Raw genomic sequence first — 15,933 nt, 5'->3', positions numbered from 1 at the left:
ATAAACGATGGTGTCAGGACTTTTTATTTTGATGACACTGACACTTTCATTGACATAAATACTTGCTTTTGAGGAATGGGCTATCCATTTTGAGCAAGTGACACGCTTTTGCAGGTTATCAACTAGGTTTTGCAGTTTGTACTATTTGTTTTGAGAACTGCATTAACTGTTGTGCAAATGTAAATAGTGTTATGAGAAATGCACCAAAGCGACTGAGAAAAACTGTAAATGAGATACCTTTCATTTGTAAAGGATTTATTTGACTGGATTATCCAAAATAGGTGTTCACTTTTTTTTTTTGCAGCAGCAGCAGCAAAAGTAACTGTATTGTATGGAAGCTTGTTTCCGCCACAAAATAAAAATAAATAAAAGATAATTGCGACTTTTTATCTCACAATTGCGAGTTTACATCTCGCAATTCTGACTTTATTTCTCAGAATTGCGAGATATAAAGTCAGAATTGCGTGAAATAAAGTCGCAATTGTGTGTTTTAAAGTCAGAATTGCGAGATATAAAGTCAGATTTGCGTGAAATAAAGTCACAATTGCGTGTTATAAGGTCAAAATTCTGACTTTTTTTCTCGCAATTGCGACTTTATATCACGCAATTCTGACTTTATATCTCAGAATTCTGACTTTATATCACGCAATTGGGAGATATAAAGTCAGAATTGCATGATATAAAGTCGCAATTGCGTGTTATAAAGTCAGAATTGTGAGATATAAACTATTCTAAGGTTAAAAAAAAAAAGTCGGTTTTTTTTTTCCCCTTAGAATTGGACTTAATATCTCACAATTCTGAGAAAAGATGTCAGAATTGCTAGATATAAACTCACAATTATGTGTTATAAAGTCAGAATTGCGTGATATAAAGTCAGAATTCTGATATATAAAGTCAGAATTGCGTGATATAAAGTCGCAATTGCGAGAAAAAAAGTCCGAATTCTGACTTTATAAGACGCAATTGCGACTTTATATCTCGCAATTCTGACTTTATATCTCAGAATTCTGACTTTATTTCACGCAATTCTGACTTTATATCTCGCAATTCTGAGAAATAAAGTCAGAATTGCGAGATGTAAACTCGCAATTGTGAGATAAAAATTCTGAGAAATAAAGTCAGAATTGCGAGATGTAAACTCGCAATTGTGAGATAAAAAGTCGCAATTATCTTTTAAAATGTTTTATTCAGTGGCGGAAACAAGCTTCCATAGTATTGTAATATATTGTGACGTACTACTGATCAAAAGTAAGATTTTTTTTTTTATTGAAATAAATTAGTACTTTGTCTTTTATTCAGTACTGTTGCATTAAATTGATTAAAACAGTAAAGACATTTCTAATGTTACAAAAGTCTGAACCTGAACAAAAACATGAAGCAGCACAACTGTTTTGTTTTACATTGATAATAATAAATATTTCTTGAGCAGCAAATCAGCATATTAGAATCATTTCTGAAGGAATTTTCAAATTCATTACAAAACCTTACCAACCCCAAACCTTTGAACGGTAGTGTATACTCTTTAATTTAGTTTTTCAGAATCTTACAAACACCCTGCAGTCACATCATAAACCCCTAGGGGTTCGCTACAAGAGTGCAACAAGATTCTGAATTGTAATGTTAAATTGTTGTGATTTAGCATGTTGTCTAATTCTAACTTTGTCTCTGAACATCATTCTCTTTCCTGTGCAGAACTGAAGTACAACCTAACAGCTGACGTTCACCACAAAGAGGGCTTTCCATCTCGATTTTATTTCAGTGGAAACGGGACATCAAATGTGACAGTGGGCAGAGTGAAGGCCAAGCATGAGCAGCTCACCTGCACTGCCCACCAGGCCTTCATGAAGGTGCGAGACTCCATATACCTTTGATGGGGGATGCGACTTTTAACACAGATTAGAGTATTACATTATTGGTTTACTCCTAAAAAGAATGGCAGTGGTACTATATACTTCAATATATATATATATATTTTTTTTTTTTCATATTTAATTATTATCAACTGACAGTGACGTTGTTTTAGACACTACCGTTTTACAGTATTAATTAATATTTTGAATTAACTTATATTTTTATATTTTAAATTTTTAGCAATTTTGCTATGAGCTTTTGTCATTTTTATTATTAGTTCTAATTTATTTGAATTTCAGTTATTATTGTATAATGTCACATTGAAATCTTCAAAAATCTTAAATATTAGCTAAAAAATTATAACAATACTTGATTATGTGAGTGAACTTGACATAAACCTAGTGTAACGTCACATTTAGCTGCTCCTTTAATACATCAGGACTCGACGCTAAGGATTCCTTTGATCACCCCACATGTGCGTTATAGACTTGAATAGACACTGGATATGAAAGTGCTGACTCAGACTCACAGCTGTGATTTGCCCACGTCACTCTGCTCTTCATGCTCGAGTTAATCACCCTCTCCAAAAGGCCCAGGTGGTGTGGCTCTCTCTAGGTTTACAGCGTGACTCCACGCAGGAGGCCGGGATGATAAAGAGGCTCATATAGATAGTTTGTTGGAGTCGATAGCAGGTTGTCGCTGCTGGAGATCAAGAGGAAGAGCCAGGCAGGATGGCGTGGGGGAGAACGGTACAGATAGAAAGAGACCTAGACAGTTGATGAAGTGCGGATAGATGGCTCCGTGAGTATGAGTGAATGTTCCAGGTGTTTGGTGGGCCTCTCTGGACGCCTCTCCCTCGGTCTTTTCCTGTAATCAGGACCATCTGATCCAGCTCATGTTTTACACAGTAATTAATGGAGGCGCGTGATGACTGCGCTGTTATTAATGGCTGCTGATGGAGACGAAGGCCATAAACAAGTGTGATTATCTGTCAGAGGCAAACCCAAACAAGGAGGCTGCTACATTTGAGGTATTTTAGGGCTTAATTAATGGGCAATAAGAGTAACGAATGGAACGCGTAGCAGATGTGGCGGACATCTTGTGCTGTGTTTTAGGAAGGTGACTGCTCGACCCCTGTTATCTTTTTTGAAGTCTGTATTAGTGAGCTTATATATATATCTCTGTTATCCCCTTGAAAGACTCGAAACAGGACTTTTTACGTAGTCTTTGTCTACATCAAAGCTAGTCAGAGACTTTTTTTTTTTTTTTTTTTTTTTTGAAATGTAATTTATTCCTGTGATGTCAAAGCTGAATTTTCAGCATCATTACTCCAGTCTTCAGTGTCACATGATCCTTCAGAAATCATTCTAACATGCTGATTTGGTGCTGATTTAGTTTTTTTTTATCAATGTGGAAACAGTTGTGTTGCTTAATACTTTTGTGGAAACTGTGATAAATTTTTTTTTCAGGATTCTTTGATGAATAGAACGTTTAAAAGAAGAGCATTGGAATATAAATCTTTTATAAATGTCACTTTTGATCAGTTTAATGCATCCTCTTGAAGACCCCAAACTTTTTTACAGTAGTGTATGTCGTTTACAGTACAAGATGATTCATACATTTTTGGTCCAAAGTTAATTTAGATTTAAGTTACATTTTGTGAATGTTTATTAGTACACAACATATGGATGGGCTCAAAGCTTTAATTTTGTTTTCTTGGGTGTATAACTATCTGTAAAGTGCTGTTTTAGTGGAACAAAGGTTAAGTGCAGTCCTTAATCTCAACCAGTAGTGCATGGTACTCGCCAAGGTAATGGGTTTGATTCCCAAAGAGTGCATGAACTGGTGAAATGTATACTCTGAATGCAATGTTAGGTGCTCTGGATAAAATCATCTGCCAAATTCATAAATATAAATGTAAGTTCCTCCTCAAAAGGAGGATTTAGACAACTTTACATTTGTGCCTTTTTCTGGTTGAAACCCTGTGGCACACTTTCCTGCTAGATTTCAGTAAATACATTACTGAAAATAGTTTTCACATATTTCATATTATTGTCTGTGGTAATCAAGTTTAAGTTGCATTTAACTCCACCCAAAACTGAAGGCACATTAATATGCTGTTGTCTTAACACGTTGCCATTGAGAGTTGCAAATGTGCCAGGCCTGGATTTTAAAAAGGAAGGTGTCACTTTCAGTTCTTGTTTTGAGCTAAATGAACTTGGTGCTGAATGTAGGTGCGAAGGAAACACCCAGTCATTCTCATGTTCTTATAAATGCCCTTGATAGATTCATCAGTTTCTTTGAGGTCAGACACGCCTGTGACAAAATAGATGCGTGTGTGCAAGTGTGAAAGAATGAATGAATTCACTGACTAGATTCTGAGCGAAGGGCACAAGTTCACAGCGTTGACTTTGAGTTTAGCCTTTGCTGCAGAAATGAGCGTGTCTCTGAGGCTGTGGTTGTGGATGCAGTCCAGCTCATTTACACTGGCCATAGAAGAGGCTTCCAAAACCCCGGTCACACATCTCCCCTGCAGCTAAATACAGGCCCCAGAGACCCCACAGGACAACTCGCAAACACTGAGCCCCCAATTAGAGACGGCCATCACAGCTGACAGAGCAAACCTTACCTGCATTAATTATCTGCACCGAGGTGAGGGAAGTTAAGATGGGAGGAATAAAAAAAGTCCAGCCAAAATCATACACCCATTCACGACGAGTTTGTTTTCGAACAGTCTCTTATGATCATCAGGGCTGCATTCATTTGATCAGAAATAGATTATTAACAGCAATATTGTGAAACATTATTACAGTTTAAATGAACTGTTTTCTATGTTAATATATTAAAAAAAATGTAATTTATTCCTGTGATGCAATTTTCAGCATCAGTGTTCAGTGTCACATGATACTCCAAAAAATATTATTATAATATGTGATTTGATCAAGATTTTATTTTATCAATGTTCATAACAGTTGTGGCCTACAATTTTTGTCGAAACCATGATATATTTTTTTTTCAGGATTCTCTGAATAGAAAGTTCAAAAGAACAGCAATTTAAAATTTAAAAAGATTCCTTTGTAATATTATACATGTCTTTACTGTCACTTTTGACCAATTGAATGCATCCTTTCTGAATAAAAGTAACAATTTCATGGTACACTTTAGTTTAGGGTCCAATTCTCACTATTAACTAGTTGCTTATTAGCATTCATATTACTCGGATATTGGCTGTTTATTAGTACACATAAATCACATATTAATGCATTATTCTGCATGACCATATTCTATATCTCTTAATCCTAACTTAACAACTACCTGACTAACTATTAATAGGCAGTAATTAGGAGTTTATCCAGGCAAAGGTCATAGTTAATAGTTAGTTTATAGTGAGAATTGGACCCTAATATAAAGTGAGATCAATTTCTCACAATTTCAAAACTCTTAGCAACTGTATTGGAACACAATGGCAATCTTAGCATTAGAGAGATGAGTTTTGAATGGGCAAGCGCTCGTTATTTTCTCCAGAAAAAGTAATCATTTTGTTTTATGTTTCATTTCTCTTGTATGCAGAAAGATGTCCGTGATATCTTCACACCCATCCATTTTGAGGTGAAATATGAACTTGGAGAGCACCGTTTGGCACAGAGGGACTCAGGGGGTTTGCCTTCTCTCAAACCCATTCTACAGCAGAAGGATGAACTGGCCAATGTCGTGAGAAACAAGGTCAGTTTTTCTTCTCCATCTCTGGTTTGTTATTGTGGTTCATTTCTGTGGCCACTTTATTAACCTCAGCATAGTTCATAATGTGTTCTGATTTGAAATCGTTCTTTTTGTAGACCATCTTTGCCAGATATTGCGCCTTGGAAAACTGTTCAACCAACCTTCAGGTTTCTGCTCATCTGGATTTACCCCAGTAAGTCATCTTCACATAATCTATGCTAAGTGGGTGAATCTCGTGGAAATCGCTTAGAAATGTCTGTTTCATAGTATACCACAAAATCAAAGAGAGAGAAAAAAAAGCTGGTTTTAGGATGACTTATCATGTTGACCTTTCCCTCCCAAATCCTTTCTGTTTTGTTGAAAAGAAAAATCTCATGTATTACTGTATTTAGTAAAGCAAATACATTTTTTGCATTATGGTAATGAGAAATTTGGAGGAAAAAAATGTTTTTTTGGCAAAAAAAAAAAAAAATCTTAATAATTCTAAAATTGGCTTCATTAACATTGAAAACAGAGTTTCTTGGTTTCTTGACTTTGCGTGAACAACTAGAGACGTCTGTAAATATTCTAGTTGTGCTGGTTCTGTTCGTGACTAACAGGAGGCTTTTTGAGATTATCTGCTCTCCTCATGAATACACCCATTAAAGCTGCATGCACAGTAGACAAAGCTTTATATTGAGGCATTTTATGCATCGCATTTCTTGGACTCAATCAATTGAGGCGCAAGTGTGAGTGTGCACATTAGCATTTTGGATCATGTTTGCAGCCGTATGCAAACTAATTTATGGACCCCCCTCACCCATTGGTGATAATACATGATCTGATTATTCATAAGGTGTGTGTGTGTGTGTGTGTGTGTGTGTGTGTGTGTGTGTGTGTGTGTGTGTGTGTGTGTGTGTGTGTGTGTGTGTGTGTCAGAGAGGGAAAGAGAGTGAGTGGGAGAGTGGCTTTCCAGTCTCCCAGATGCACCTGGTGCCTTTAGATGAGAAACATCAGGCTTGAGTCCTCAGAGCACAAGCTACACAAACAGATGCAGGAAAAACACTGGCTATAAAACACATTCTATTCATTTAAATTCTAGAAAAATGAGTCTTGCAAATATTCTAAAATGAACTATATAATATAACTAATATAATATCTCTCTCTCTCTCTCTCTCTCTCTCTCTCTCTCTCTCTCTATATATATATATATATATAAAACAAAGAATTCTTAAATAAAATGTATTTAAAAAATAATAAAAGAAAGTTGGTTGTTAAGAAGACACTGAATATTTGCTTTTGCACCGGTTTGCGCAGTATCAACTTTAGTAATTTGATTTAGTTTGAAATGTTACCTTAGATTGTCATGCACATAATTTGATTTGATTATGTGTATGAAAATTTCAGTTTTGTTTATGTAACCGTGTGAGCTTAATACATATACCTTAGGAAAAAGCAGTTTATTTACACTAAACTTGGAGACATAAAATAATTTTTTAAACAAATATTGCACCGGGTATAATTACATGAATATAATATTGAATTATACTACACATATTTAAACAATACAAATATTTTAGTCCATTTATAATAAAATATAAAATTTTATTAATAGCAATGCAAAAATATATTTTTTCTAACGGATATTGTTCCTCATTCATTTTAACTTTTAAAGTAGCTTATAACATATTGTGTAATGTTTTGTCAAATATAGAACAGCTGTTAAGATATGTAATTATACAAATTTTGGGCCAAAAATTGCTGCTGTTTTTGTCTTTGAGACAAAAAAAAAGCATTTTATGTCATTTTCAAATGAAGATGTTCAGTAGCCAAAGTCCGTCTGTCCGTCCGTCTGTCCGTCCATCCATCCATCCATCCATCCATCCATCCATCCATCCATCCATCCGAGTCTTTACTTCACTCTGAGTCAACCTCACTGAATTATATGGAGTAAAGAATGGATCAAATATGGATCAAATCTAAACTTTAAAATAGGGATGCACGCTATATCGGCCACCATATCGGGATCGGTCGATATATGTTAATTTTTAATGTTCTCCTTATTGGCCTGATAAGAAAATGTGTCCGATATATTAAAGGTGCATTAAAGGAGAACTTGGTAGCTTTTTTAACTTAATAAAACTGTCTAGAAATCATTTGGATGGTTAAACAACCTGTTCTGGTGATATTGGTGACTTTCCCCGCTCCCCCCAGCGTTCCCAGGCGGAAAACCAACCTTGCAACTTGTTCACTACCGTCCCGGCAAGATAGAAATTGGAAGTCTCGTGAGAAGCGAAAGCGAGAACGAGAACGAGCGCGAAACACAAATTGCTTTACGGCAATTCGACATAAACACACACGCATGTATGATGTATTACCAGATTACCCACCTCGGTAAACATAGCTCCACACGATACAGTTGGCTTGCTCCGATCAAAACAAACGCACATGAGCAGCGGTAGAGAGGGGGAGGAGGCCGGCGCAAGTGAGTTTTTTACGACCGTGTTGTGAAATATACGCCCCACCACAGCTGTAGGGGGAGCTCGTGGGGAAAACATGCGACAACAAAAGGGAAAATCAGCGAAGAAGTGACTAGAGTTCGCTAGAGTTGCCGAGTTCGGCTTTAAGCAACTTTTCATGTTAAAAATACCCGTTTTCTAACCCGTACATGCTTAAACAATTGCCTGATGGGCTGGATGAGCCCTTCTCTGATCACTGAGATTGTCTCTATAATCCTGTAAAGTAAAATAAATAAGAGGGATTCGGGCCGGAATTTTGGACTGGGCGTGACGTCATGCGCGTTCACGGCACGCTCACATAGCTATGCCTGGCAGGTTTGTGTATTCGCCGGCATTCTCCGTAGAAGATGGATTGTAAGAGACCTGCTTATAGTTCATTTCAAACACCAACGCAAACTCATTGAGACTAAAAAACACGTAAGATAAAAAAATGAAATGCTTCAGATGTGCACTGTTTAACATGATGGGTTTGAATTGCTTGAAATGTGATTTGAGTCATTAAAAAAAAAAAAAACAGTTAATTGCAACGTGCAGCACAAGTCTGTGATATCGGCTACATAAAATTATATATAATTGTATGTTTTGGACATGGATTATGATGATGAAACTTTTGTTTGTGTAATAAGGATTTAGATTTATCGGCCAATATATCGGTAATATCGGCTTTCACATATAAAGAATCATCGGTTATCGGTATCGGCCAAATTGTTCATATCGGTGCATTCCTACTTTAAAAATCTAAATAACTGTTTCCCAACAGATCCTACATGAAAATGCCATATTTAGCTCTGGGTAATGGAAAAAGCTTCACGTTAAACACCACAATATCCAACAGTGGAGATGATGCTTTTCTACCCAGACTTCATCTGAGGTTTCCCAGCAACCTGCATTTCATCAAAGTACTAGAGGTATTTTAATTTTGTCTCAGTAATTCTTGTTCAAATCTGTCTCAGATATCACAGGCAGCTTTTAGCTCTGTGTTGCTGATGCCCTTTAATGGACTCTTGCCATTGATGTGCTTTATTGTGACATTATTTCAGGAAGATAAATACATCAGCTGTGGAATCGCAGAGGAGAATAAAGTGGCCATCGGACTAGACTGCAATGTTGGAAATTTATACATCCCTCCTTTCTCAAAGGTAAATGTCTTTAGCAATGGAAGTTAAAAGAGTTTGTCGGCCGCCATGTCTTGTCGGAATATAAACGTCTCTTTTCTTTCTTCCAGCTCAATATCACATTTTTACTGGATGTGATGCAGAACAGCAGCCCTGGAGATCTTAGCATTAACATCAATGCTACGAGGTAAGAGATCCAGAGATCTCAGGAATTCATTACAATGGATGGTTTATACAAATGCATCTGAGCCAAAGGTAAACATTTGTGGAGAACATCTTGCAACTGCGTAAACTTGTAAATTGATCATCAGAGCACAAAAGACAAACAAAGGCATTAAACAGCACGTTCAAAGGTTTGGTGTGCTTTCAGTGTTACCATTAGAAACGAGAAAAACAGAGGAATGGATCTAAAGATGGATGTTTACATAGCCTATGTAATGAGTTCCTGTAATGAAATCTCAGGGTATATTAGGGTTGTACTCCAATAATTAAAGTCATTAAACATTTCCTCTCGTAGAAAGATCTTTTACAGATATACAATGACCCCAAAAAGCATTTGGACACTTAAACTACACTTAACATGCTGTTTCATTAGATAGGACAATATCAAACTAAGCGGCGCCTGCAAACAAATGCTAATTTCACCTTTTATCTGAGCCGTTTTCTTGCATTCACACATTTTTAACTGGTTTACATGTCCAGCTAGTTTTTGAGGTGCGTTTCTTCAATAGTGAACATTAACCGATCTAATGTGTGTTTTTTCAGTGAAAGCTTTGAGAACACAGACCTTCGGCAAGACAACGTGGCTGTTCTTACGTTGCCCTTGAGATATGCAGTTGAGCTCAATGTTCACGGGTAAGTTATCCGGCTTGCTTATGAATATGTGATTCCATAAGTGGATGTCGGAAGAATAACAGGCCAAATTACGGGACGCTTCTGTGTTCCCTTCCTCTGCAGATTTGTCTCTCCGACTTCATTTCTGATCGGAGAAGAAGAGTCTGTGCCGGTTGACTGCTATCCTGAGAAGTTCAATTATACATACAAGGTATTTGAGCGCTCATCAGACAGATAACAATGTCATTAAGCACTAATGAATCATTTAACACGATTCGTTTGGTTAAAATGTCTATTAACTTACAGGTGATTAATATCGGTCCTAGTAAAGCTCTTGATGCGAGAGTAAAGATCAGCTTGCCTCTGATGCTGGTGCCATACAAATACCGGTTAATCAGGATTACGGATTTACAGGTGAGATTTACATGCATATACATTGGTCAAATGTTTGGTGTAAGATTTTTTTTTTTTTTTTTATGAATGAAATTCATACTTTTATTCAGCAAGGATGCATTAAATTGATCATACGCGACAAAGACATTAATCATTTTACAAAGGTTTCTATTTCAAAAAATGCTGTTCTTTTAAACTTTGTATTCATCAAAGAATCCTGAAAAAAAAGTATCACTGTTTCCACAAAAATATTAAGCAGCACAACTGTTTCAATATTGATAATAGTATAAAATAGTATTATGAAGACTGGAGTAATGATGCTGACGGGATCAGCTTTGCATGACAGGAATCAATTACATTTTAAAATACACTGTATTTTATACAGTACAAATAAATGGAGCCTTGGTGAGCAGAAGAGACTTTAATTATTTTTTTTTAAATGCACCTATACAGTATTTTAGAGGTATCCAAAAATACGATTTTCTAATGTTATTCACCATTGTGTAACTTTTTTTTTAAAGGAGAATTGTAGGCAGAATGTTTGTGCTTCTGCTTTCCAAATAATGAAACTGGACTGTGATTTATGGTATAAGATGAAAAAGAACAAAAAAAGTTACATTCAATTTTTTTACAAATCTTTTAGAGGTTTCATGGCATATTTGACCATCAATGCCGCATCCCGTATTGATAAACTTGATGCAAATTTGCATTAGTTCTCATGTGTCAACATGTCAAGTTTGAAAAACTCAACCACTAAATTTGAGCGCTACAACAATTAAAGATTATTATTAGACAACGGCTTAAATTGAATCTCTTCCTCACACAAAGCTGCTGTACGGCTGCAGAAGATTTCTGAAATAGCACACAAGTCATATGCTTTATTATCCTATCTGTAGCTTGGTGGGATAAATCACAATTCACTTTCCTTGTACGGAAAACAGAACTTCTGACATTCTGCCAAACCTGTTCTTTTATGTTTCATGGAATAGATAGATGAACTATTCCTACTAGTCATCTTAATGATAAGCATGTAACATAATTAGCTATAACTTAGCTTATGCTATACATATATACTGTAAGTACACATCTTTATCTTTACTTATACTTGTATTGTTTTTTCGTCTTGCAGACAACTCTTGGGCATTGCTTCCAGAGGAACAATTCAGTTCAGACTATTGATGACTGTGACGTCCCGGAAGCTTCCTTTATTAAGGAACTTGTATTCTTTGTCTCCCCAAAAAGCAAGCGCACAATGGTAAATGAATAGTTTTGCTAATGAGTTCTGGTGTGTTTAGTGTAAATGTTAGTGGAAGTTCTCATGCCCTGTTTTTCTACAGTTCTGTGCTCATGAAGATAAGACCTGTAGAATGGTGGAGTGTCACTTCGGTGACTTGGAGGTTGGAAAAGAAGTTACCATCAATATGGAGGTGGAGCTCAACCCCAGGGTTCTCCAGATGAGTCCAGTGAGTGTTGGTTAGAGACATGGAGAAGGAGATGGACCACTTGTACAAAACTAAATTGGAAGAAATTGCACCCCTCAAAACTGTGGCTTCCATTTAAAAAGAGCCAGTTGCCTTTTTGCCTGTCTAATTGCTCTAGAATATGCATGCACTGGATCTAAAAAGTGATTTTTTTATTTGAAATACACTACCATTCAAAAGTTTGGGGTCAGAAAATGATTGCTTTTATTCAGCAAGGATGCATTAAACTGAGCAAAATACATTTTATAATGTAACAAAAGACTTCTATTTATGCATCATCATGATTTCCACATAAATATTAAGCAGCACAGTTTTTCAAACTTACAATTGGCCAACGTTTTTTTTTTTTTTTCGCACAGACAAAAAAAAAAAAAAAGAATTGCCTAAGATGCCCACCAAATCATCCAGCTAGACTTTAAGCTCGGCTTGGTTGGGCCTCCTCCAATTATAGCCAATAAATGTTCCTCATAGACTACCGGATGCAGTAATTTAGAAAGGCAAACATTGTTTGACAGATGGATTACCTGAACTGTCTGCCCTAAAAGAGCAACTAAAACACATGACCTTGATGCATGTTTATTTCCTATAGGGCAGACACTCTGTCATGATGATACGAGGCATGATTGACCTTATCTCACCAGTAAAGGATGCGAACACCATCTTACTAAAGGATGACATTTCTACTGGAGTAAGTAGTCTGAACCTCTAAAACCAGTGATGCATAATGAGATGCTGCATTTACAACCTTTTGTTGCTTGTGATTAACTTGAATGTTTGCAATGTTACAGGTATTCTTGCAGGCTCTGTACAGCCTTAAGCTTGTGGCGGCTGTGAAAATATTTCTAATAGTATCCAGTCTGATTGTTGGGCTGATCATTTTAGCACTGCTTGTCGTCACCCTCTGGAAGGTATGTATCACATAGACCTGAAATATGTAAAGATACTCCTTTTTAGAGATGCATCATCTCATAGAGGGTTTAACAGCATGCTTGGCTTTACCGTGGCAAAACTATAGTGTAACTGTAACTGTCAGTACAGTAAAACTCTATTGCCATTAAATCCACTGCCTTCAATGATAAACTTAAAGAATAATTTCAGACTCGTTTCTAAATGATCAGTATATGTGCAAATTTAGCAGAATTTTTCAATGTTTCGTGTCATGAGCATTGCATTTTAAGTATCAAGTCTAACTTTTAAAAACACATTGTTCTCTCAATTCCGCCATGCTCCATCCAAGGTTGGAGTAATGAAACCTGATTTCTGGTAAACCTGAACCAGCCTTAAACGAGCTCAATTGAGCCCGAATAGTCATTCAGACAACCTACCAATTAATAGATTTATCCCTACAAAGCAGAGAAGAACAATCTTCAAAACAAGGCTTGTTGAGATTGAAATTGAGATGTGCTTTTGCTTATTGACAATAATACATCCTCTTCCTTTTATTAGCTTGGATTCTTTAAGCGGAAGTTGAATGATGAGAAGTTTAGACGGGACAGTTGGGACTATGTACCAAAGAAAGAGAGCACGTCATAATATGGGATTTACACCACATACAAATCCAGTCAGAATGGCATGGACAAACCATGAAGACATCAAGAGCTGGACTCATGATTACCAACGGCCATTAACCGTAATGGCTGAAAACATTCATCACAAAGCGATGAAGACTTTTGAAAGAGACTGTCAAAGACTGTCAAAAGAATCAGAATTTTCTGTCGGCAGGATGAAGCCAATGCACTTTAGAGTATGGAACATGCTAATGTGCTCACGGACACGTGCCCCGGATGTCGTGCCAAGGGAGAAAAGGACTTCAGAATGTACGGTCGCTATAGAACATTACGGCTCTGTTCCAAAACCTAGTGAGCAACCTATGTAGGCGGCATTTTTAAATCGTGAAGGTTGTTCCAAAAGGTAGGAAGAATAAAGACGCCTCCTTCTGGACAAAGTCTAAGGCAGTGCGACAGATACACTGTGATGAGCGGAGTCAAAGTGAGAGAGTGTTAATTATATATCTAATTTATTCCACACCAAAAAGTATTAAAACAAATCAATCCAATTAAAATATCTAATAATATATGTACACTACTTTTTTATGTTAATGTTTTTTTTTTTAAAATAGGTCTCGTGCTCTGCAGTGCTGCATTTATTTGATCAAACAACAGTAATATAGTGAAATATTATTACAATTTAAAATGACAATTCATCAAATGTAATTTATTCCAGTGATGTTTTCAGCTTCATTACTGCAGTCGTCAGTGTCACATGATCCTTCAGAAATCATTCTAGCATTTAAAACATTATTTTATTATTATCAATGTTGAAAAGAGTTGAGCTGCTTAATTTTTTGGGGGAAACCATGATAATTGTTTTTTAAGGATTTTTTTTTTTGATGAATAGAAAGTTTAACATCATATAATACATAAAACAAACTTTTGTTCGGTGCGATTAATCATGATTAATCGGTTTGACGGCAACTCGCCAACATTAAAATCCAACTGAAATCAATCGTGAGCCGAGTCTCAACTACGGTTGGTCGTCTGTAATTGAGTTTTGGTGCTGTCTTAAAAACCAGCTGCCTATGTAGGCTGCATGAACGGCAAGGCAGCTCGCTAGGTTTTGGAACAGAGCCTAATTGTTTCATCACAGGTTTGCCTACGATCACTGAACATATTGGCTATTGGCCTGCTGTAAAGGACAAACTGCACTGCTGTAGCCTTTCTTGCTAAGGTTACGCTTGTGTATCTCCGAAGAGAGACTCGCTATTTTACACCCGCATGTTAGTACAGAGGTGACACAGGATCTTTCCGTCACCCCTCCCCGAAACAGAATATTGCTACGATAGGGGTTTTCGCACCTATGCATCACTGCGGTATCGGTTCTCCTTGCAAAAAAATGAGGAAATGACACGCATTCTCTCTCCTCCCAAACTCTCGCTGCTGAGTTCAATAGTTAGAAGTTTGAACGGAGACGCCAGATGGAAGGAGCGAGTGTTTTCCGCGTGCTCTGGCTGGGTGCCATGGAAACGGAGCAAAGGAGGCTGCTGTTGTGTGTCTGTACCGCGCTACAGAAGAGTGACGAGATTGGCATGTGTCTGGCTTCCAGCCATTGCTTAAGAGTGTGTGTATTCATTTTATATTGCGCAAATACACACAGCACCATCACCTCTCACGTGCCCGTCATTTAAAGATCCACTCATCCCCTGCCCCTTTTGTCTGTTCAATTAGGAAATATTTTAGCTAAGGGTGCTAATGAAAATGTTTACAAAAATAGCATCGAACAAGAATTAATTCAGTAATTAGGTAAACAATGGGAGTTTGCAGAACAGCGAAAACTAAGATGAAGCTATGAATGTGCACTGAAATATAAACAAGAATTCTATGAAATTACAAAGAAAATGAGTTTTTGTATTTTCAATCAAAGTTGGATGGTCTGATTTAATTTATTTACAAAACCTGATTATCATGCCAAATATGTCATCATATGCTGAATTATTGTTGGTGCTGTGTTATAAGAAACAAAGATGATGTTGATTAATTGTATGAATAAAAAAAGTTTTTAAAGAAAAAAAAAAGGAATTTAATAAAAATAGTGACATTTTCAAATCCATTTCCCCCCCAAAAAACATGCATAAAATGTGGGAAAGTCAGCTGATTTTGTTGGTGCCTGCCCGTAAGTGTGTGTTAGTGACGGTGTATGAACGAGACCTGAAAGGATAGTAAGAGCAAACCGTATCAAGATGGGTTGCTTGTCAGTGTTTTTTATGACATAAAAAATACAAGTAAAAAAAAAAAAAAACGCTACTGTTCAGGGACTAGCACATTGCTTTTTTTTATCAGTATTTTTAATAGGTTAATGTTTTTATTTGTTTTTCTTAAAAAAATGTTGGAAAATGTACTTTGCTTTAATTTAAATTCGTATGCACTGGAATGTACTGTGTGTCATTTTGTTTTTTGCTCTGATATAAAATGTTCTATACATGTTAAAGCTTTTGCTTTGTTCAGTTTCTCTTAGCGCTTCCATCTTTTTGTGTGTGTGGTTGTG

The 15,933-nt window shown here is 36.5% G+C and overlaps 1 protein-coding gene across 2 annotated transcripts in view; it reads left to right on the top strand.

Annotated features, from left to right (window-relative positions):
- Positions 1 to 15,895, top strand: part of itga4 (integrin alpha 4) — a 33,197-nt gene extending 17,302 nt beyond the window's left edge. Inside the window, exons 15-29 of one of the 2 annotated variants that reach the window (XR_014030358.1) lie at positions 1,693 to 1,847; positions 5,422 to 5,574; positions 5,688 to 5,764; positions 8,830 to 8,977; positions 9,110 to 9,208; positions 9,295 to 9,371; positions 9,950 to 10,039; positions 10,142 to 10,229; positions 10,325 to 10,432; positions 11,541 to 11,666; positions 11,749 to 11,874; positions 12,482 to 12,580; positions 12,681 to 12,800; positions 13,339 to 13,733; positions 14,518 to 15,895. Coding sequence is in view for 1 of the 2 variants with exons in the window: in XM_081368669.1 (XP_081224795.1) it covers positions 1,693 to 1,847; positions 5,422 to 5,574; positions 5,688 to 5,764; positions 8,830 to 8,977; positions 9,110 to 9,208; positions 9,295 to 9,371; positions 9,950 to 10,039; positions 10,142 to 10,229; positions 10,325 to 10,432; positions 11,541 to 11,666; positions 11,749 to 11,874; positions 12,482 to 12,580; positions 12,681 to 12,800; positions 13,339 to 13,425 (1,553 nt within the window). In the remaining variant the exon portion in view is untranslated. Of the gene's footprint in view, positions 1 to 1,692; positions 1,848 to 5,421; positions 5,575 to 5,687; positions 5,765 to 8,829; positions 8,978 to 9,109; positions 9,209 to 9,294; positions 9,372 to 9,949; positions 10,040 to 10,141; positions 10,230 to 10,324; positions 10,433 to 11,540; positions 11,667 to 11,748; positions 11,875 to 12,481; positions 12,581 to 12,680; positions 12,801 to 13,338 lie in introns of both variants that reach the window. The other variant, XM_081368669.1, reaches the window with a different exon arrangement.
- The last annotated feature ends 38 nt before the right edge of the window (positions 15,896 to 15,933 follow it).

The sequence above is a fragment of the Scardinius erythrophthalmus genome (genome assembly GCF_964197995.2).
Source record: "Scardinius erythrophthalmus genome assembly, chromosome: 6".
In the NCBI taxonomy this organism is placed as follows: domain Eukaryota; kingdom Metazoa; phylum Chordata; class Actinopteri; order Cypriniformes; family Leuciscidae; genus Scardinius; species Scardinius erythrophthalmus.
This window is presented reverse-complemented; position numbering and strand designations above follow the sequence as displayed.